The sequence below is a fragment of the Lissotriton vulgaris genome, chromosome 6, assembly GCF_964263255.1.
Source record: "Lissotriton vulgaris chromosome 6, aLisVul1.2, whole genome shotgun sequence".
NCBI lineage: Eukaryota > Metazoa > Chordata > Amphibia > Caudata > Salamandridae > Lissotriton > Lissotriton vulgaris.
The window spans coordinates 648,634,141-648,657,272 of record NC_141694.1 but is presented as its reverse complement, the minus strand read 5'-3'; the positions used below and the strand labels follow the sequence as shown (position 1 = coordinate 648,657,272).

At 45.7% G+C, this 23,132-nt stretch overlaps 1 protein-coding gene across 1 annotated transcript in view; it reads right to left on the bottom strand.

The window, feature by feature from the left end:
* The window catches only part of MDN1 (midasin AAA ATPase 1), a 2,142,100-nt gene that overhangs the window by 1,988,466 nt on the left and 130,502 nt on the right, over window positions 1-23,132 (bottom strand). The window contains exons 13-16 of the mRNA XM_086926648.1: window positions 22,187-22,299; window positions 13,631-13,779; window positions 5,737-5,797; window positions 3,346-3,554 (exon numbers count right to left, since the gene is read on the bottom strand). Coding sequence (XP_086782774.1) covers window positions 3,346-3,554; window positions 5,737-5,797; window positions 13,631-13,779; window positions 22,187-22,299 — 532 coding nt within the window. The remainder of the gene's footprint in view (window positions 1-3,345; window positions 3,555-5,736; window positions 5,798-13,630; window positions 13,780-22,186; window positions 22,300-23,132) is intronic.

Genomic DNA, 23,132 nt, shown 5'->3' with positions numbered 1-23,132 from the left:
GTTAGGTTGCAGTAAGTACTGCATTCCAATACCAGAAGTTGTCAGCCAAATAATGTCTGAACTATTTGCGGGGTGATCGATGGAAACAGCGGATCATTACTATCAGAATGCATCATAATATCGTCTGAGTGTTCCGAAGAGGATGGCGGAATAGTGTCCCGCATGGCAGCCGCTGCAGCCAGTGCAAACTCGTGACCCAGCAAGACCTGTTCTGGGGACAGGTTTCTCACGGCTTGTCGTGTCCTCTGATCTAAATTGTCCAGAACTTAGAGAGAGAGGGTGATTTCCAGCCAAATGGGGTTGGCCATCCAGCAACACAGCAGCAATGCCGGATTAACAGTTCTGTTGTAGCCTCAACCTGCATCATGAGACAGCCGCGCTCAACCCTGCAATGGAAGTGGACCTTCTATGCAAAGTGCCCATGGTTTAGCTTCTCAGGAGGTCCGCGTCAGTGTATTACCGCAGGCAGGGGCCTCCTGCGTGGATGTGCAGGAACACAGTCCTCAACAACCTCAAAGCATCGCAGATGCCTCCACTGGGTCATTCTTGCAGGCTGGGGCGGTCTTAGTCACTTTTCAACCACACCTCATACATATGTCCAGCAGGCCTTATGTGCTACTGAATACACTGCTTCCAGCAGGCATAGGTGGCCCCAGAGGTTCCCAGGCTCAAGTCAGTAAGCAGGGGCAACCTTAAGCCTCACTTATTGTTTTCTGGCACTTTGCTGTGCGTTTCTCCCATGGTTTTAATGTTGTCCCTCTCAATACACAGTATAAGCACCAGTTCTCCCATTCTTTTCCATATGGCAAGGGAGTGGTAACAATCACGCACACACGGCAGCCTTGTCATCTACACCAGAACAGGGGCGCTCACCTACACATACTGTGGCTCCATCCGAGTACTTCGGCCAGACCTCCACTGAGAAATGCACAGCCCGTAATTTACAGAACAGGGCAGTCCCGCCAGGACAGCAGCTTTGGATCACCGAGCCTCCAATTAGAGCCTCATCGCTGATCCACTACGAGAATCCTCCCAGTCGGGCAGGGTCACGCCCCACTGGCTGCCCAGGTTCACCTTGCAGGATGTGCAGTCCGCAGTCTTCCTCCAGTTGCGAGCGCCATGCACCAAGGCATCTGCTGCACGGGGCACTCCAGTATCAACCAGCTGGGGAGTACGGCACTCAGAGGAGCTCCCGGACAGGGCCCTAGTCATCTCTTGGGTCGCCAGACACAGGGCAGCCCCGCCCAGCGCTCACCACCAGGTCGGCAGAGAGCAGCCAGCCCCACTCTACGGGCTCATCGTGCTGCACTGACACCAACAGGGGCAACCCAACCGGGACCACAAGGCGGTGAGTTTTTTGGGTACCTATTTGCCCCGTGGCACAGGGTCCGATGCAGCGCCCCCAGGTCTCAGGACCCATGTCAGCCTCCAGCAGGCCCCACAGAGCAGGGACCCTTACTTCAGATGGTGTTTATCCGCCAATGTCAGTCTCACATTTCTTTTGACACAGTGTGTTGCCGCTGCATCTCTGTTTCCTCTAGGCCTAGCCGATGAAAATAAGGCTCAGGCTCCTATCTAGGGGGAAGGCTCCTGATGGCATCGAAGTCTGCATGGGCAACACCCCTGCAGCTCCGTTTCAGAGTTGGGGAAGACAACAAATCAATCCCGGCTGTGGCTGCCCTCTTGGACGCCACCAACGCCTTTGATACTCGATTGGCCCTTCCTCTTCTACCTTCTCTCTCGCTTAGGCTCCAACCCGGTGTTTTTGCGCAAAAGCCACCTTCTTTATTCTCTCCCTACAGCTCGCCTTCGGATCAACGGTCAGATCACGGAGCCTATCCCCGCCGCTAAGGGCACGAGGCAGGGGTGTCCACTCTCACCCATGCTCTTTGCTGTAGCTATGGAGCTCCATGTTGGCTCAGGCAACATCACACCCACAGGGGTCTCGGCTTTGCGGCTTGTGCCTTGGTCGTCTCCATGTACGCGGATGACGTCACACTATGTCCGCAAACCACCCCCCCCAAGAAAATCTTGGCCCGCGAGGTGGTGCACTTCGGGAGTTTGTCTGGAAACCAGGTCAACTGGGGTAAGTCTATTCTCTTCCCCCTGACAGACGCCACTGTTCTCTTCACTCCGGATTTTCCGCTTGTATGGGCGTCGGGCCCACTAGATATCGGAGCATGTGGATCAGCAGGGACGTGGACAAACTCTGGAGGGCGAATTTCAGCCGGACGGTCGACTGGTTGGAAACTAAGATCCACCTCTGGCGGTGCCTGCCCTTGTCCCTGGCAGGGCATAAAGCCACCGCCAAGATGGTGGTCCTCCCGAAGTTTCTTTATTTGTTATTGAACATCCCCATCTCCCTAATGGCCCATTTTGTTTGTAAACTTCGCTCCCTTATGATCTCTTGTCGGGCCGGGCGTCAGCCTAAGATTCGCTCTTCCTCATCGTGTGGCGGACTGGGTGCCCCAGATTTCAAAATGTACGCGCTTAGCGCCCAAGCCAGCTTCCTCCACTTCTGGCTTCATCCGACGCCTTTTCAGCCTCACGTGGCGATGGAAGCTGATCTTGGAGTCCCTTGGCCGCTGGAGTCAAGCTATCCTGGCTGATGAAAGCTGTTAGCCAGAAACCGGTCCTAGGATGCTGGATTCCGGTCCAGGGAAGACATGGCTTGGCAGTTCGGGCTGGACTGTTCCCATGAGGCACAGGACTGATTTGCAAATGGCCATGTCTGAACTGGGGTGGCTTGATGAGCAAAATAACAATGGATTAAATCCAGATCTATGACTGGGGTGAAGGTTTTGCCATTGTGCAACATTCCGTCCATCATCTTGTGTGTTTTGCTGTACAACCAAAGAGCGCCAGACCTGCTTTAGTAAGGCACAAAGAAAAAAACAAGTATTTGCATAAGGTAAGGAATTTGCGAGAAGAAATATCCTCAGAAAAAAAGAGATTCAATTAAATCTCAACTGGAAAGTGGCCCAAGGTTTTCCAAAATAATTTCAGGCTATTGGACTACAGACCCATGGCAAGTCATCTATACCGTAGAACATACCTGCAGTTCAACATAAATCACCTTTGCTTACAATTGGCCTAGGCAGCCTTGCCAAAATTGCAAATTGAACAAACTCAGATATGTGAAAAGCAGAATCATCCTACTAAATAGCATTGGGTTGCAGCCCCACTGTGACCTTTGAAAAGCAATAGTTCAGCTCAACACCCCCAACCATTGACCAAACTCTGTGTGGGAAGCAAAATGAGCAGCAGTTAGTGAAGACTACTTCAGATTGGCATTTATACTTCAGCACATGACAGCCCCCCTACAACATAGATTTCCAGACTCACCAGACTCATTTCCTTTAACTTTGAGAATGGCTGAATTTAAAACATGCTGCATTAGTTTAAGCAAATCATGCCAGCGTCTTCGTCTGTAACAGGTCTGGATATGTCCCAAAAATGTTGCATTTTGCTTCCTTGAAAAAGTCTTAGTGAAGAGCTCCTCAAACCCCTCTCTCAGGGGCAGCCAAATCAGACGATGATCTACTGGTTTGTACCTAAAAAAAGCAAAAAAAGTAGTTTACCACCAAAAGTAAAACTTTAAAACTGTTGACATATTTTAACTACACTTTACTGACAAGTAATCTCCTTCAAATCTCCCACCTCTAACAATTTAGCTCACCCAATTATACAACCACTAAAAATAACCAAACAAAACATGTTTAAGTGTTTTAAGGTGCACTGGAGTTTCGAACTGAGCTTTACTCAAGTGGGCTGTTCTTTTCAGAGGCTCTTTTTTATATTTTACAATTCAGATGGAGCAACAAACTATGAAATGAACCCTCCCCCACCACCACACTGTTCAAAGGTGATTTCGCAAAAACATTCAGCTGGCCATACGCAAATGAACTGAATGCTGTCACTTAATATTAACACTCACCTTGCATCAGAAGAAGACAGAACACCAAAGTTATGTATGGTTCAACTCTCTCATCTAAGCTCTAACATTCAATGTAACTAGAAAGCTACTATGTTCTGTAAACGGTTTGGCATAATTCACCCACAATTCCTTGGCTGTAACACCTACACTGCAGCCCCACCACACTGAAAACTATGCTGTACCAAGAGACATACAGCACATCACTCTTCGTTACTTGCTAAAGGTTGTAGCAGCAAAATTTCTGCCTTCAATCACATATGGCTCGGAAATGATGGCTACCAAGGACTCAACATCGCTAAACATTGCCCAATCAAGACTGTTTAAAAATCTCTTCTCAATTCCGCAACATATTTCCCAAGCACAAATACGCCTGGAATACGGACTAATAAAATCAGATCCCGGCCAGACAAGGGGTCCTGGCCAAATACTACTGGCGCATGAGGGACGCTGAAGATAACAGGCTTGCCCATCTCTGTTGGGAAGAGGTCGAAAAACAGGCTAGGCAGACCAATTCCACATGCAAGTCTCTTAGGCAAGCGCTTCTATCGCTAAATCTGGAAGAAGCTTGGCATTTACCAATTTCATATACTGCTTTTAAACTAATTACCAACAAAGCCGTCAAACAAGCTTCGTTGCAAATAGACTAAGGATTAGTGGCTGGCAAAAGTCATGCCTGGATCGCGATGCCAACATACAAGCAACTGAAACAACAATCCTATTTACAAGAATGTTTCAGGGATCACTACAAGAGGAAACTAAGTCTACTGAGGTTGAGGTGGTTCCCAATCAAAGATCTTACCCCTAAATGGTTACAGACCTTGTCAACTTTGGATTGTCAACTTTGGATTGTCGCCTCTGTGACAAGGGAGTAGAGTCGTTATTGCACCTATTATATATCTGCTCGGCCTTACAAAATATAAGGAAGATCCTCCTTAAGCCATTCCTAAGAGAGACACAAGTCAGGACCGTGATAACGTGCCTCAGCGGGTCTTCGATACAACTTTCCTGCAAAACCATAAAATTCCTGGAATTTGCTGCTCAAGAGCAGGAAAATAAGGCAGCAGCAAAAGACGAACTGGGACAAATGGACTCCTTGTGGCTGGACCCAGTTTCTCCCTCATTTTCTTTACAGTTACCCTCCTCCCCCTCCCCTTCTCTGATATTTTAATACACTGCAAGCATTTTATTTGAGACAAGAGGGGACAGTTCCATCTAATCAAATATAAGCCCTTTTTGGGCAGCAGCACCAGTTATAACAGTAATTTATAGGCCTCCATATTATAATGAGGGACACTGCCTTACAATAGCGACACCCCTGTTTCTTTTTATCTTTGTACATTTAAAAACGATCTTCCTGTTTTTTCTAATCGTGTATACCTGTGCAAAGCCGCTTAGGACACGGGGGCATGTGTCGCTTTATGCTGATTCAAAGAAGTTGATGTTGATCACATGGTGGCAAGTTCCACCCTTTTACGATTTTAACAAATCAAATAAAAGTATTTATACTGCATACTGCACTCTTGGGAAAAAAGCAAAAACTAAAAGTGTCCATCATAAGCCATAATCATTCAACAGCAAGCATTCTGCCACCATACCATCTGAGAAAAGCAAGTCAATCACACTGTTCATATACTGCAGCCGCACTGGTCATTTATTGTAAATGCTTTCAGTTAAAAGTGCTTGGAAAAAATGTCTTTGCATTCTTCGACCATGCAAACAAGTACACAAAAAACTGTCTGAACTAATAGGTCATGGAGAATATGGGCAAACAAATGCAATATAAGAAATCATAAACATACCCTCCCAGGAGGTCTGCCGTGTCACTCTGCTGGTTCATATTCACAACCCTCAAACGATTACCTAATCACGCATGAAAAAAGTATATATTAGGAGTGAAATCCAGACATAGCTTGCAAGGTAAATTCTATTGTTGCTGGGGTTCTGAGTATTTACTGGAAAGTATAGAGAGGGATACTATTTACCACTGATGTCCCAACTAGATAACCATGTTGCACCACACAGGTACTTGACTAATCCAAATGTTTAAGGAGAGGGGGCTAAATCAGATTCGCCTTCACAAATCAATAATCATTAACAATGTGCAATCAATGCTGTAACTTCAAAGAGAAAAAACACTTGACAAGGCAATAAATCAAACAGTTAAAATTAGAACGAACAAAAAAGGTCCTATTGCCTAATTGGGCAGAGTATTCAATCAAAAGATGTTCATGGTGCCAACACTAGACATTCTATAACCATGAGATGCACTCAGAATCTTCATGTCACCAGGTTTCCATCGGCTTTCGCTCATAAGGGATTTTGGTTTTTGCAAGCAACAGGTCCAGGGAGTGGTTTTCACCTACTGGAGAGAAAACCTACTCTACTCGCAGGAATAAAGTGGTTGATTTCCCCCACAGACAAGGGAGATCAGGTTTCATGGGGACCTAAAAAGGCATTTCTATGGCTGGCATGTTAACCCGGGAAAAATCAAACCTTCCCAAAGGTGAGTTGCAGTCTTCTGTAGCATGCTTTTGGGGTCCAAATGGACACCACCATTGACCAAATATCGATAAATCACAACCACACAAAAATACTTTCAAATGTACACACCTTCCACCAGTGTCCTACATATGATGAATGCAAGGCAGCCCTGTTCTGGGGAGAGGATAGATTTAAGGTGGATTAAGCAGTCTCCCCACAGAGCCCGTCGCACTAATCTGTAAAACCAATACCACAACCACCAGTCAATGAGTAACCTGGGTTGGGAGACGTAGCACCCACACTCTGACTAGGGAACATCCAAATGTATCCCTACCCTAAGGAGAGTTTGGATGGAGAGCAGCCAAACAATAGGATGTTGCACCTCTTATGAATTCACAATCATCAAGCCCAGTAAGCAGAAATAAAATTGAAAATGAGAGGAAAGCACAGGACGGGTCATGACAACACAGATTTTTGAATTTGCCCAAGGTGCCAGACTGGACATGGTAGATTTTCATAGAAGCTTCCTTGTGTGCTGGTAGGTGTTGTAAATATTTTTGTCCACCCTAAGCGTGGAAGGGTATTCTCAGATGTGAGACCCTTGCTCATTGCACCAAGGAGCTTGTTTCCTTCCCAGTGTAAGAATTGGCTTTTGTAGTTTGGTTTGCCCTGTTCCCATCATGCACTGGGACAGGAACAGACTAATTTGCATACAGCCAGGTTCTGAAACTGGGATGGTGCAGTGAGCTAAAAAACGGTAATGGATCTAGCCCTGATCTCTTGACTGGGTGAGAGCTTTCTGCTTAATTCAGAGACTCTGTCCCTCACCACCCCTTGTTGTAAATATTTTTGTCCACCCTAAGCGTGGAAGGGTATTCTCAGATGTGAGACCCCTGCTCATTGCACCATCAGGATTCAAGCAAACCGGGCCGAAGACGGCTGTAATGCCAGAAACCGGTCCCCGGGAGCTTGTTTCCTTCCCAGTGTAAGAATTGGCTTTTGTAGTTTGGTTTGCCATGTTCCCATCATGCACTGGGACAGGAACAGACTAATTTGCATACAGCCAGGTTCTGAAACTGGGATGGTGCAGTGAGCTAAAAAACGGTGTTGGATCTAGCCCTGATCTCTTGAGAGCTTTCCGCTTAATTCAGAGACTGTCCCTCACCACCCCTTGTTGTAAATATGTGTTGCAGTGCGGCTCCATGTCAGGTCCGGCCCACCCCAGATATGATGTCAGGCCACTATATTTGCGTCACCAATGTGGGCTTATGTCATTTTCATTCTGATCTCGGCCTGAGCTGTCGGACACAGAAGCACTAGAAATCAGAATATGCCAGTGGGCAGCTCCATAGTATGAAACTGTAGGATAGTGCCTCTTATTGACATGGTTGCCCCCATTTTTTGCCTGATATACAATGTCATTTCAACTGAATGTGCACTGTGTTCCTGCCAACCAGATCCACAGTGCCAGAGCTCTTTCCCAAACCTGTGCAATTGTTTCTCTAATTGGCAAAACCTTTAGCACCCTCTGCAAATCCCTAGTAAATGGGACTATGGTATATAGGGCCTGAGGTACTAAAGCGGGTCAGTAAGGCCTGCAGCACGCATTGTGCCATCCTAAGGGGCCTCTAACCGAGTACATGCATGACTGTCATTGCAGGCTGCGTGTCTTGGTGCAGACAAAAAAGAAAAACACAACACGTCACACATCCCTGTGTGTCATGTCCTCTACCACTGCATATGATATTTATAAGTCAGCTCTGCACCCAACGCCTCTAGGCCTTTGAGAAAAGGGCCCAAGGTGTCCCCCCCCCACCAGAGCAACGCTAGGCCTGAGCCCACTTGTTGGCTCAGCCCGACTGACTTTTTAGCCAGAGCCTTGTAGGAAGATTGCTCTGTATATACCATACCAAAGTAAGGTATAGTGTGCACAGAGTCCAGTGGATCCACAAAGGCTTACTGACGTAAATGTAGATAATACCTTACTCTCAATTTGTGGTAGTGTGGGCGAGCAGTAAGGCTTTATCAAAGGATAGTGTTAAGCATTTATTGTACACTCAGGCAAGAAATTATGCCAAACACTCAGACTGAACTCAGACCAAATGTTTGTATAAAAAAGTATTTCTTTAGTTTTATCTTATTTTTAGAACCAAGCAGGACTTGGTACAGGTAAGTAGAATTGTACTTTTCAAAATGGGCTGTTCAAAATAAGCAAGCTGGATGAAACAGACTGTTACTGGTTTGTAAAATATTTAAAGACAATAGGAATTTGCAATTACTTTGAGATTACTTTTCAGATATCTCGGGAGCATTTTTAAGATTACTTTTTTTTTACTCTGTGTGGTATGCCTAGATATCAGACTGTAAACAGTCTGATATCTAAAAATCAGTTTTGCATTAACAAAATTGCTTAGGTTTCCATCCAAACAAAAAGAAACGTGGAATTGTTTTCAGAGGAAATCAGTCAACGCAATCCCAGGGAGAAAAATTAGATTATCGATTTGCAGGTAAGCAATTGGTTTTTAGGGTTGAGTTTCCAGGGTAAGAACAAGGGTTCCCCCAGGGTCAAGGATGCACTCAAAGAGCACCCTCCGTGGCACTAGGGCGGCTGGGTGAAGAGTGCAGAGACCCAATGTTAGCCCTAAGGGCTTAGGGGGCCATTGATTGGTGGCTGCTCTTGGGCAAGCCACAGGATTGAGGGAGCAAAGCTACTAGGGTTGGGCTCAGGGTAAAGGAAGATCCGAGTTAGAACACAAGGTGCAACCACAGCAGCACAGGGGCGGCCGGGTGCAGGGTGCTGATTTGGCATCGGATGCCGTGTTGGTTTAAGTGGGAGATCGCCGGCGCAAAAAACACTGAAGTTTCGGGCAGGGAGGCTTCCTGGAGGCAACCAGCGTTTAGAGAGGTAATGTGTGATGCAGGGGGTTGCTTGGACACAGTCAGTTGGCCCACCAAATGTTGTGTGGCGTCGACTGCAGGGGTGTCTTTAGGCATCGGGTTTCCTTACCAGCTCCGGTCACGGTCGGGGGGACTGTTCAAAAGGAGGCTGCAGGCGTCATCGGGAGGATTGAGGTAGGTCAGGCATCACCAGATCCCAAGTCATGTTCACTGGTTAGATCTCCTCAACAGGTTGGCCTACTCATACTCGGGCCATAGGCAGACTAGAGGATTTGGCCAGAGTTAGAGTCTGGTTTTTGAGCAAGTCCAGTGCACACGAGAAACTAAGATTTGCAGGGAGGGCAGGGCTGGTCCTCAGGGTACTGGGGGGCTGCTGGCTGCAGAAAGCGCCAGGACTCCGCTGGTCAAGGTCAGGACAGGCCGGTAGGGCTGGGGCCAAGGCAGTTGGTGCCCTCCTCTTCTTCCTTCAGCACTGCTCTTCGGTTGTTTTTCTTGCTTGCCTCAGGAGGCAAGGTTCAGGATTTCCCCTGAATACTAGACTTAGTGGCATTTCAGGTAGGTAAAGGTTTGAACCAAAGGGTCCCTTCCTTGGGGAGGGTACACCCCCTATCATGCCACCCTCCAGGGGCATAGCCTTTCTCTGGTTGGCTGAATCCCCCATCTTCAAGTTGGTGGGGACTGAGTTGTGCTTCACCTCGCCTCCTCCATATGAGGGGTGGAGTTGGCAAAGGTGAGGACACCTCTCCTCCCATCTTGGTTTTCCCTCCGATTCTCACTCCCAAAGTGGGGGTTCGAACCGGTGAGAGGCAGTTGCTGGGAGCAGCAAATAGCTGGGTCAGCTCACAAAGGCGGCAAGCCTTTGAAGCTTCCACTTCGCTGACCCGGCTCATCCTGGAAGGAGGAGGCTTGGCACCTCTGCCCAGGATGTGCTTTGTTTCAGGACCCAGAGAGCCAGAGGTTCTCGACCCAGGGGTCCAGAAACATGTCTGGTGGTGACAGCTGGCGAGCAACCACTCAGCTAGGACAGTAGAATTAGGTCGTTTTTCAGGGGGCATCTCTTAGATCCCATCTCTGAGTGCATTTTTCATTAAATCCCGCACTGGTATCAGTGTGGGTTTAATGTGCTGAGAAGTTTAATATCACACTTCCCAGTTTTCAGTAAACCCATTATGGTGCTGTGGAATTTGTAATGACAAACTCCCAGTACCGTATACTCTTAATGGTATTACTGCACTGAAAATGTCTAAGAATTGGCTTAGACACTGTACGGGTACAGGGCTCATGCACCTGTACCCTCACCACTGGCATAGTGCACCAAACTAGAGGGGTGTCTTACCTATACCATAGTCAGTGGGTTAGAGAGAGGTAGATGTAGGTGTGCGTGTGTGTGTGTAATGGTACAAAGCTTCGAAGGGTGGCACAATAAGTGCTGCAGCCCTTAGAGGCCTTCCCTGGCCACAGTGCCCTTGGTAATGTGGCACCATTTACAAGGTAATGACCTGTGGCCAAAGAGTGCCAATTGGGTTTTGTATTCAATGCAGTTTAGGGAAAGAACATAGACCCTTGGTACCTGGTTGGCAGGAACCAAGGGCACACTCAGTCAAAGCACATCAGCAGTTTTGCAAAAAGTGGGGGTAACCATGCAAAAAGAGGGCACTTTATTACACTTGCTTTATTCCAATTCCAATTCCAAAAATTCTTTATTTCGGCCGCATGGGCCATAAAAGATGCAGTAAAATACAGTACATATATTACACAATAAAAAATGCAATACATATATTACACAATATTTACATAAAAAAGTCTAAAGGGTCTGCATGGGGTAAGGAAACACAGTGGCACCATTTCAGGGGGACATTTTCTTCCTTATTAACCAAGCTGCCATTAGGAATTTTGATACCGCAAAGACAATATGTCCCAGGGTATTGGTTTTCATTACCCTGTATGCTTGTAGGTATTCCCGAAAACCCAGGTTTCGGCACATCGGTGCAATCCAACGCTTCCTGGGATTCTGGTATGCGTGGCAAACAAACATTATGTGCAAATCGTCTTCATCCTTGGTTTTACAACAAGGACAGAGTTTGTCACCCCCAATGTGCCATTTGTGGGTAAATACTTTGGTGGGGAGTGTGCCAAACCTCCATTGCAAGAACAGTTTCCTCGCCAAAAGAGGAAAAATAAAATCCATAAAAGGTTCAAAGAGGTAAGAATTTTTGGACTCCATAAAACGACTCGTCAAGGTGCCGGTGCTATACGCATTGTCCATGTCAGCCAAATTTTTATTTTTGTAAAGCTGGGCAAGAGTTTTACGTGTGATCCTTTGACATCCCTGAGCTGGATCATCCCAGAGTTCTGGCAGGTTCAAACTGGACAATTCTGATTTAATAAAAGCCAGCCAGGGGATTTTGTTACTGCCATTCAGCCTCAATACGTGGATAAGGTCCTGTCTATAGTGGTGCAGTTCCTCAGTAGTCCATATCCGGTGCCAGAACTTCACGGGTTTCGACAAAAGATCTTCAGCAATGGAGTGTAACCCCAAATCCAGTCTTAGGGGGAGGAGTGGCGTGCCCTGCGGGAGAGCAAGTAGGCGTCTCAAGAAAGTATTTTCCACCGCTACCAGTGCCTTCCCTGCTTTGAAACCCCACAGTTCGCTGCCATACATGGCTGCTGCCTTCGCTTGGGATCTATAGGTTTCAAGGGCCGGGCTTACAGGCTTAAAGGTGGACTTGTTGGCCACCTTCAGGAGTGCGCCCGCTAGCTGGGATAATTTCAGCCTAGATCTCGCTATCTGGCAGTCCCAAGCCAAGTTTTCTTGTAAAGTTACCCCCAGATTGCTTTATTCTCTTTCTAAATGATTTCCCATTTCACTGTAGCAGGATGTAAAAAAAAATCAACGAACATCCGTAAGTCACTTGGTGTACACAACTAAAAGCATTTCCTCATCAAAAAACAATAGCACTGTACTCCTCCTACACTGTGCTGGGATAAATGCCATCAAGCTCAAACATGGAAACAATTGTATCCCTCCTCATTTACTCAAGATCTTTGTACGGTGGAGGTCCTAGCATCAAAAGCACTTACATGAAGATATGCCCTTACATCAAATGACTAGCTGAAGCCATAACTCAAAGTAGGCTCCTGCCGCTTCATCATACAGAATTTTAAATGAAGCAATAAGATGTACTCGTCATTCAAAATAACTGGGCGAATTAGGTTTTTCTGGTGGGGAGTAGTTTGACAAACATTGCTTCTCAAAATGAGGGTGGCAATTTACTCAAATGTGCGTTTATAAAAAGGCTTCTCTCTGCTGCTTATTTTCACATAATGCAATCCTATCAGTGAACAAGGTATCAGGGGTGCTTGGGGAGTTGCTTAGAATTATTAGTGCACACTGTGTGCCGTCAACTACACCATCTTTTTCCAGCACTCGCTGGTTGACTTCTTCCAGAATTCTTGGAGAGCATATGGTCTACTTCTGCAAACAGACTGCATCTTAAAGAAAGGCCACTCTGTGGTTTTGACAAAATAGAGGGGTTTCGGCTTAACACTTGCCAAATCTTTTGCACGTATTTTCTCCTTAATGGGTGCTATGAATTTCTGAATGGTCTACATGCACCACTTTTGAACTGGTTCCTGTCAATTAGCCAGATGCTGCTCATCAAAGAATGGTGATCGGACACAAGCAATGTAAAGAAATAAATTAGCTGCAGCAAATTAGTACTATTCCAAAGAATGAATGTATGAAGAAATTAACTGGAAAAGCACTTTCTCTCTTTCAATACTGCTTTTTAATTTAAGTAGAAACAAATAAGGCACCATACTGCACTACGAGGCCCTATAACCATCACTAGTCCTAAAATTATGCTTTACAGTGCAAAATATGCAAGTATTACAGTTGCTCAACCAACGCCATGCTTACAGAAAATATATTCACAAAATTGCCTGTGCCAAAAAAATGTATTAGGCACAGTGGCAGCAAAACAAAGTTGTCAACTTGAGTAGATGCAATAACATTAGAGGGTAACATTTTCTGTTGTTCCTCTAGAACTAAGGACAAATGGAAATGAAAAATGTGCATAAGGTCTCAAGCATAAGGAGGGGACACAAGCTAGCAAGTCCTACACGTGAGGAAGAGGCATGTTTTGTGATCAAACCTCTACCCAGAAAATGGAAATAAGTCCATTGATCATATGAATCTATTTAGGATTTAATGCAAGTGAAGTTTTTGGGAAACATTATTTATTTACACAAGATTCTTTGTGAACGAGTAACGAAACAGATAAAAAAAAGAGGACTTGGTCTTTTCATTCTTACCAGTCACGTTAGCCAGATATTGAACTGTTGATGTTTTTCCAGTTCCAGTTTCTCCCACCAGCAGCACTGGCTCACCTTTGTCAATGCACACTGAAAGCTGCTCAAGAAGCACAGAGGAAGGGCGGGTAGCAGCAAAGGTCTGCCTATCCCTAACACAAGAAAAAAACATTTCACTTGTTACAGTGGAAACATTCAATATGGTGTGTAAATACATTTTAAAAAATTGGTCACTTAAGAACTATTTTCACACAACATGCAGTAGTAAAATCGGAACATATTGGTTTGACCAACCTGTGCCTCTTGTATAGTGTGAATGTCCGTACAATAAAGCTTAGTGAATGTAAATAGAAAATCATGTAGCAGCTTTAGAGATATCTGGAAGCTTAACATTGCCTAGTAGAGTTGCAACGACTCTTTTTTTGCGTGCTCAATGTGATTTATGCAACGTGTCATGTGTGCTTGGCTTTGACATACATTTGGGAATCTATCTAGCAAGGATTACATTGGAAATAGGTTAACCAGGTGAGGGCTCTGAAACGCTTAATAATAATAATAATAATAATAATAATAATAATAATAATAAATAATACAAGGAGCTGCTTGGTTCGTAGTGGGATTTGTATGATTGCCTTAACCCCTTCGACGCTCATGACGAGCTCAGCTCGTCGTGAGTTACGGTTCTCGTACGCTCATGACTAGCTGAGCTCGTCATGCAACACGGGGTTTTTAAAAAAAAGTCAGCGCGCAGCGGAAAAAGCCGCCGCGCGCATGGTGTTAAAAAAAGACTCAATATCTCTAATGAACAGAGGATCTGTTCTGAAGAAACTCCACAAGAGAAGACTGAAGCCTCCGGAACTGGCAAAACCAAACACCTGAAGTCACACCACTGCACCTGATGCCTCCGTCCAGAGCTGAAATGGGCAATGGTTCTAACAAGGTTCCCCAGCTGGAGTCCTTTCCTGGACTCCCTTAACATCGCCTGCAGCCTCTGCAAGCTGACCCCTTCGACCGTGACTGCTCCGGTAAGGAGAAACCCGACACCTAAGGACACATTTGCACCCGGCACCCATGGGCCTTGGAGAAGAGTACCAACGGAGTCTCCCAGTCAACGAGCATCGCAAAGGCTTGAGCCCACTTGCTGGTTTAGCCTGGTTGACTTCCTAGCCAGAGCCTGATGCCTCATTTTACATGACAGATCCCCGTTGAAACGCATTGGACTCTGGACGCTGATTTGCACCCTGCACCCAAATGCTGATGGTGTACTGTTGGTGCTGCCTTGGATCTTGCCCACAACTCATCTTAACCCCTGGAGAGTTGTCCTGTAAGTATATTTACTGTACCTGTTTGCAGAACATAAAGTGAAAAGAATTTATATTTAAAAACGTACTTACCTGTACTATTTTTCTCTGATGCCAAATAATGTACACAGGTACTTTGTATTTTTATAAATCTGTGTGGATCTCCTTCTTGAGTTGTGTTGTCATTTATTAATCTTTGTGTGTATTTTGCTAATGTCATGCACTCCTCTGTGTTAAGCCTAAGGCTGCTCAGCCTCACTACCCTCTAATAGAGCACTTTGGGAGTGCCTAGAAAGCCCCCTATCCACTCATAAGGGAACCCCTGGACTCTTTACACGGTATATCAGATTCTTGATATATTCCATACAGAGATCGATTCCTACAGTGTTCCACTACGAGGAGAACCTGGATATGAAAGGCCCAGTACCAAACTGTTTGTCCTAACTTGAAGAACTGTTGTGTGTACCCTCTTTCTGAATGTAACACGTAGTTGTCATGTCGGCAGAGCAACAAAAAGCCCTGTCTTGTTGTAAATGAGTCTGAGAAACATTTACAGCGCTAGCTGAACTTCCATTATTTCCAGTATACTGATGTGCAGTTGTTGCTGTGGAGACCTCTCGCCCTGTATTATAAATTGGCACTTATGTACTCCCTAATTCATAGGGGAGTCATTGGTTTTGAGGAGGATTAGTGTTGGGGGAGCGGGCGGGTCCATAAAGATCCTGCCTGGTAGCCCGTTTTTGTTGTTCCATCATTGCAGTTTGTGCTGAACACTGTTCAACTACAGTAGATCTTTCTACTGCCCAGTTGCTTATGACCATTGTCTCGGCAGACACTCTTCCCATGGGTAACTATGTGTTGTTCTAGCCTTTACTACCCAGTCACCATCCTCTGCATCTTCTTTCTGCTGTACTACAGTAGTTAAAGGGGGTGGAATGGGTGATGTGGGAGGGTGTGTTACATTAGTACCCCGACAATTGTTGGAGACGGGGACAATGTGGGCTCTTCCACTGTCAACCTGCAATCAACTCCTCAGCCTACTTGGGGGGGCTCTCACTGCTCTCGTCAGGAGCCCACACCACAATTTAAGCCTGGTCATTTTCTTTCTCTTCAAAGGTCTCTGTGGAACAGGCCAGCTGCAGCCTGAAGGACTGTTACAGAAATACAGAGAATTAATCACACTAGTAGTCCTTCACTTCCTGCTTCATCTTAGTCAAGATACTGATACCCATGGCTTCTAAGAGCGCTAACGTTGGAGGATATCCGAATAGTACCGGCAGAGCTCAATAGGATTCCATCGTGGCAGCCATCTTGTCAAGCCATGCTATATGTACAGATCCTCTTTTGTGCCTGACAATCAACTCCAGATATATTCTTCAGCTTAGTATTTCAACTAAATAGCTAAAATGATATATCAAGGAAGAACATGTTGCCTTCCCTAAATAAGACTCACATCCTCTACCTTAGTCAATCATTCGGTTACATATCCTATTATTGTCTACTCAATGTCTATATTCTCAGTCTGCTCAATGTCTCTTCTCAGCCCTTTTCTTTCCCTTCTCGTTCCTTCTCCTCCATCCCTCTCTAAACCTTTCCCTACTTCTAAGACCTCTCTTTTCTCCAGACTTCATTTCTTCCTCCTTTTGGTGCCCAATCTATTTTCACTTTTTACGTGTAAGCCATGCTGTCCCAATGCTCTTTTCATTTTTAAGTTTGTGCTACTCACGTTCTTCAGTAAGAATCCAATAAGCATTTTTGTCCCAGCAATGACTCATTATCCCAATGCTTAATACACCACCTTGCTCTATGTAAGTGAGGCCCATCTTGACTGTTTGGCTATCGGCAACGTCAGTTGACACCCCTTTCGTTATGCCCTGCTACAGAGAAATGTAAAATAAATAAATATATTTAAAATTATATATATATTTTTCCATTATCACTATGCTCCATGTTCACCAGTCAGGGCCAAATTACAACCTACTTTAGATGGCGGACAAGAGGTACCACCATCTCAGTGTGTTATGCCTAGATATCACACTGGGACATTTCCACGACAAAATGTAAGAAACAGTTTTCAAAAAACACAGTTTCTTATCTTTCCATACAAACAGCCTCGACACTAAATTATTCAGAGGTTAAACAGTCAATGCAACCCTATGGAGAAAAATGGGGTTATCGGTTTGCCAGTAAGTAAACGGTCTTGAGGGTTGAGCTTCTGGGTTAGAACCAGGATTTCCCCAGGGTCAAGGATGCACTCAAAAAGCACCCTCAGCGGCATGAGGGCGGCCAGGTGCAGAGTGGGGAGGCCCAATGTTAGCCTATGAGGCAGTTGGTTGGTGACTGCTCTCGGACTAGCCACAGGGTTGAGGGAGCGGTGCTCCTAGGGTTAAGCTCACGGCAAAGAGGGATCCAAGTTAGCACACAAAGTGCACCCATTATGGCACTGGGGCAGCCGGGTGAGAGTGCTGATTTGGCGTTGGGTACCGGTTTTCAATGGGAGCGGCAGGTTTTGGATTTTGGCTGCATGCTTGGTCCAGGAAATTACACGAGGAACCAACAGCTGGGCAGGTAAGTAGGGGGGCTCGGGATGTAGGTGCACCTCAGGACTTCTTCTCCGAGGCAATGGACAAATGGCCGTCTTTAGGGGTCAGATTTCACCTTACCAGGCCAGTTGCAGTTGGGACGGGGTCTTCACAGTCCACAGAGGTTTGGCAGAGGCTAAAGTTAGATATAACCTTACTCTCTACAGTGGTAGCTTGGTCGAGCAGTAAGGCAGTATCAGAGAACAGTGCAAAGCATTTGTTTAACACACTCAGTCAGCAAATGGTCTCACACACTCGAACTGAACTCTAGGCCAACTGTTTTGTATCAAAATATATAGTTGTTTTTATTGTAGAACCAACAAGGTATCAAAATATACTTTCTCAGAATTAGTTACTTTAGTTAAATACTTTTCAAATAGGCAATAGACTATTAGATTACAATAGTTACCGTTGTTGCAATAGGCAACACAATTTCAAACAATGCAAAATTGAGCTCAATGGGAATTTCTAGATAAATGCAATTAGTTACTTTATAGACTGTTTTTCTAACAGGACTAGATCCTAGACTCAGTCCTGGGACATCTCCTGTAGACATTTGAGTAAAATCGTTTTGGTTAAAGTAGTGTTTAAGGAATACTATTGTATTTTAAATGTTGACACTTAGAAACTTTTTCATATAGAATCACCAATGTTATCCTATGGGAGGAAATTCACTTAGCAGGTAAGTACTGTTATTGTTTTTTTTTCATACTCCGTGTTGGATCCTGGATCCAGCACTGGTGTATCGCCTGTAAACAATTGAAAGAATGTGTTTAAGTCACACAGGCGATTTTTAAGGCATATTTGTAGTTTTTGAAAATCGACACTTAGAAACTTTTCTGGTGAAAACCAGACAATGGATTCCTATGGAAGGAAATTCAAGTTACTGGTAAGTACAGTTAAAATTACTTTTCAGGTTCAGTGCTGGGCTAAAAGATGCAGCACTGGATTCTCTCCTGATAACAGATGAGTAATTCGGAATTCGATGTTCGGCTGATTTTAGGTGAATATTTTAAAGTTTCAAAACTCCACACTTAGAAGAAATTCTGAGTAAAACCAGTCAATGTTACCCTATGGAAGAAAAGAGTGTTATCGGTTTTTGGGTAAGTTCTCGACTGAAGAGTTAAGGTTCTGGGCAGACTCTGGGATCTCCCACGGTCAGGTAGGTACGGTTGGTACACCCTCAGCGGCACAGGGGTAGCCCGGTGCAGAGGTTGATAGGCCCAATGTTATCCTATGATTGTTGGTGGCTGCAGGCAAGCAGGCCACGTGGCTGTGGGAGCTGGGCTCTTGGTCACTTGCTCAGGGCAAATGGGGAAGTAGATTAGGACAATCTGGATGCAGGGTGCTTTTGAGCCGTTGGGCGCTCAATGTTAATCAATGGAAAGCTTGGAAGATTAACAAAGGCTGCAGGCTCGGGGATGGAGATTCTTCAGGAGCGACCAACGCTTCGAAGGGTAAGTTGGGATCTTGGAGGATAGGTAGGCACCCAGGAGTTGGGCACAGGGGGCCGTGGGGCGCCGGGTGCAGGGGTGTCTTTTGATGTCGGGAAATCTTACCCCCTGCTGGTCGTGGTTGGAGGGGTCCCTTGTTGTGAGGCTGCAGGTGCAGTCGAGGAGGGACCTTGGGCATTGGATTTCAGGTCACAATCGCCAATGAGACGTCCTCAGGGTCTTTGTCCACTCAGGCACAGGCCTGGCTCGACAGGTGCAGTGTGTGCTGGATTTGCAGTTCCTGGCTGGCACCAGGGGTGTTGCTTTTTGAGCAGAACCCCTGCTCATGGGAGTCCCAGTCTTGGTAGTCTCAAGGCAGTCAGGTTCTCCGGAGTTTTTGAGGTTGCTAACCACGGAAGGCACCTGAGTTTCGCAGGAGTAGGTTCAAGGATCAACAGGCCGGTAGGGCTGGGGCTAAGTCAGTTGGTGTCGTCCTCTTGTTAGCAGCTGCACGGCAGGTCTTCGGGTTTCTTGATCTTCTTGCTGGTTTCAAATCGGGATCTGAGGAAGGAAGGTTCAGGGTGCCTTTAAATACTAAATTTAGGGGGGTTACAGGTAGGGCAAGGGCAGGGGCCAGTGGGTCCCTTTCCTGGGGTGGATACACCCCGTATCCTGCTCCTCTCCTGTGGGTGGGAAGCAGGAGCCTATCTCTGATTGGGCAGGGCTCCCCATCCTCAAGATGGCGAGAGCCCGGAGATGTGCTTCATCTCGCCTCCCCCGCCCGAGGGGTGGGATGGCAGAGGCTGGCACACCCTCTTTCCGTCCTTCGGGTTTCCCGCCAGTCTTCCCGCAAGTCTTCCCGCCAGAGAGGGGGGCAGAACTGGTGGGGGCCAGTTGCTGAGTACAGCAAGTAGCCTGGAGAAGCTCACAAAAGGCGGCATGCCTTTGAAGCTTCCCCTGCCCATCCTGAGGGAGGAGACCTAGCACCTCGCCCAGGACGTGCATTGTTGCAGGCCCAGGAGAGCAGATGGCTTTCTACCCAGGGGTCCAGCATCATGTCTGCTGTGAGGCAACCTAGGCAGCCTTTCAAACAAGACGTAGATTGTAAGTTAGGTTCAGGGGGCAACCTCTAAGTTGCCCACTGTAGTGCATTTAGCATTAAATCCCACACTGGCATCAGTGTGGGTTTAATGTGCTGAGAAGTTTGATATCAAACTTCTCAGTCTTGAGTGTAGCCATCATGGTGCTGTGGAGTTTGTAATGACAACCTCCCAGCCCCATATAATTTTAATAGCATCACTGCACTTACAGTGCCCAGGAATGGCTCTGGACACTGTAGGGGCACAGGGCTCATGCACCTGTGCCCACACCACTGGCGTGGTGCACCCAGTTAGAGGGGTGACTGATGTATGCCAGGGCAGTGGGTTTGTGGGCGTGGCACACAGGGATGTGTGCCATGTCGACTCTTTGTAAGTTCTGCACCAGGACACTAAGCCTGCAAAGGCAGTGTGTGGGTGTCAGGGTACAGGGCCCCTAAGGGTGGCACAATAAGTGCTGCAGCCCTTAGGGGTTTTCTCCGGTCACAATGTCATGGGTACCATTTACCAGGGGCTGACATGTGGCCAGAGATGCCAATTGGGTTTAGGCTTTAGTACAGTTTTTAGGGAAGGAACACAGGCCCAGGGTACCCGATTGACAGGGACCCAGGGCACACCAAGGAAAAGTGCATCAGTTATCAGGAAAAAAGTGCGGGGGGAGGGGGTTACTGCAACAGAAACCCACTTCCTTACAACCCTCACTAGTGGTATAATACCCAACTAGAGGGGAGTCTTACCTATACCATAGGCATTGGGTTGGAGGCATGGGACACAGGTATGTGTGCCATGTTGACTTCACTTTTCTCTGCACCAAACATGCAGCCTGCAATGGCAGTGTGTCAAGGTTGGCACAATATGTGCTGCAGCCCTTAGAGGCCTGCCCTGGTCACAGTTCCCTTTGTCCCTTTACAAGGTTCTTACATGTGGCATGAGAGGTGCCAATTGCAGGTGCAAAGGTACAGTTTTGAGAAAGAACACAGGTCCTGGGAACCTGATTGGCAGGGACCCAAGGCCCAGCAAGTCAAAGTGCATCTGAAAACTGGCAAAAGGTGTGTGTGTGGGGGGGGGGGGGGGGGGGGGGGGGGGGGGGGGGGGTTGTGTGCGGGGGGGTGGGGGGGGGGGGGGGATTACTGCAACAGAAATCCACTTCCCTACACTGGGTGCAACAATCTCTATTCTAATAGTTCTCCTGGGTATCACCAACGGATGCAATTTGATTTCTCCCAATCCTTAGTGAAACAGTGTTCACATATCTTATGTCAGATTTTTCTGGTTCACCAGCCTTCTGGACAACCAGGCAAAACGTTCAGAAATAGCTTTAATATCATGTTACACCCTACTCCTACTCACCTGCATCATCAGGGTAAAGGCTCTCTTTCAAGATTTCAATAAAGGAAAACCTTGCTAGCAGCCACAGAAATTGGCAAGCTTATAAGCGGCTATGTCTGCAGAGGGAACATGCTGACATGCTAAAAATTGTGAAATATGGAAGAGAAACCAAAATGGTATATAAAAAAGAGATCAGAATTGCCATAACCATGCATGGCTGATTGAGAACAAAGTAGACACCCTGAAATGGCTACGGATGGGGAGGGGACACAAGCAAGAGTTTACACAAGCAGAGCAATGCAAATGAAAGACACCATTTGGGAAGGGGTGACAACTCTCAAACAGTGGCCAGAGAATCAGCTTCCGCAAATGTTCATATACATGACCTTCTTCATGCAAGAAATGAGTGTTACAAGCAAAGAGATGGCAACATTTCAGAAAATTATCAGACAGTAAAAGTTTGAGTAAGTCAAGAAATAAAGTAGGAAAGCATTTCCTTAAACTTTAGATAACAAAAAGCGTCCTGGACAGATCAAAGGGCGTACTGCTTGGCCATAAAAAAATAAATCATGGAAAAAAGTGTTCATGCGAAGAAACACCAGTGTAAAGAGCCTGGGTCCATCAAGAAACACTGTTCACCATGAGCGGTAACCCTGTTGTGCTGCAGTTGAATTTCTCTCTCCAGGCTCTCTCACATTCTAAATAATATAGCATTTTGACAAATCTAAGATTTAAGTTATGACCTACTTGTATAACTAACTGAAACATCTTTGTAGTTAGGACATGCCTCTTCGGAATAGCCAATCACAGCACTTACCGGACTATAACAACAGTCTCTGTCTGTTTTCGGAGAATGTCGATTCTTCCAGTAGAAACAACCAGTTCCCCAACCGTTATTGCAGGTTTATAAAGGTGACAATAGAACTCAGCCTGTGGTGCAAAGTTGATAAATGTTACACTGCTAGTTTGGTTTAAAATTAACCAAAGATACTCACTCATGACTTTTACATTTTGTTTTACGTTATTTATAAATCTATTAGTCTCTTGCATACAAATAATAACACAAAGAAAAAAAATAGTTCCATGTACATTTTGTAGGTTCATAGAATAAGATTCTCATATACAACACAATTGAACGCTCATCACATGCTTTCAGGGAACTGTCTGTTCTGTCTTGTACATAATATTACACATCCTGCTAAACCTTTAAAAGAACTTCAGACAGATGGAAACTCCTCAAGAGTGAAACTATACAGGTTTTGAATCTTTTTGGGATGATATTTGAGCAAGGAAAATCATTATCATCCAATTACAGGACAAACCCAAATGGAAGTCAACATTGAACTGAAAAAAGGCTGTGTCCATTCAAAATGATAGTTCTTGATCAGAACACACTAAAAGAGCACTCAGAGGCAAGCATTAAATCACAGCATGAATAATCAACATGAAGAATGCTAGTCGATACAAATTACAAAGCAACAAAGTTAATTAGCTGGTACAATAGCTCAGTATGTCAAAAGCCTGCTCCAGGAAGCAAATCAGCAACATGCAAATTTACATCCCTTATGAACTTAACCTTTAATTCCTCAAAGTCTGATACAATAATTGGCAATTCCATCGTTTTAAGATAATAGGACACAAAAATATTCTGTGTAAAGCGTTTTGATAAAGAGCTACACAACTCGCAAATTATTTTCAAGAAATCAAACCAGGCACAGGACATGGTGATGAATTATCAGGTTTCACGCTTTGCAGCACAAAAT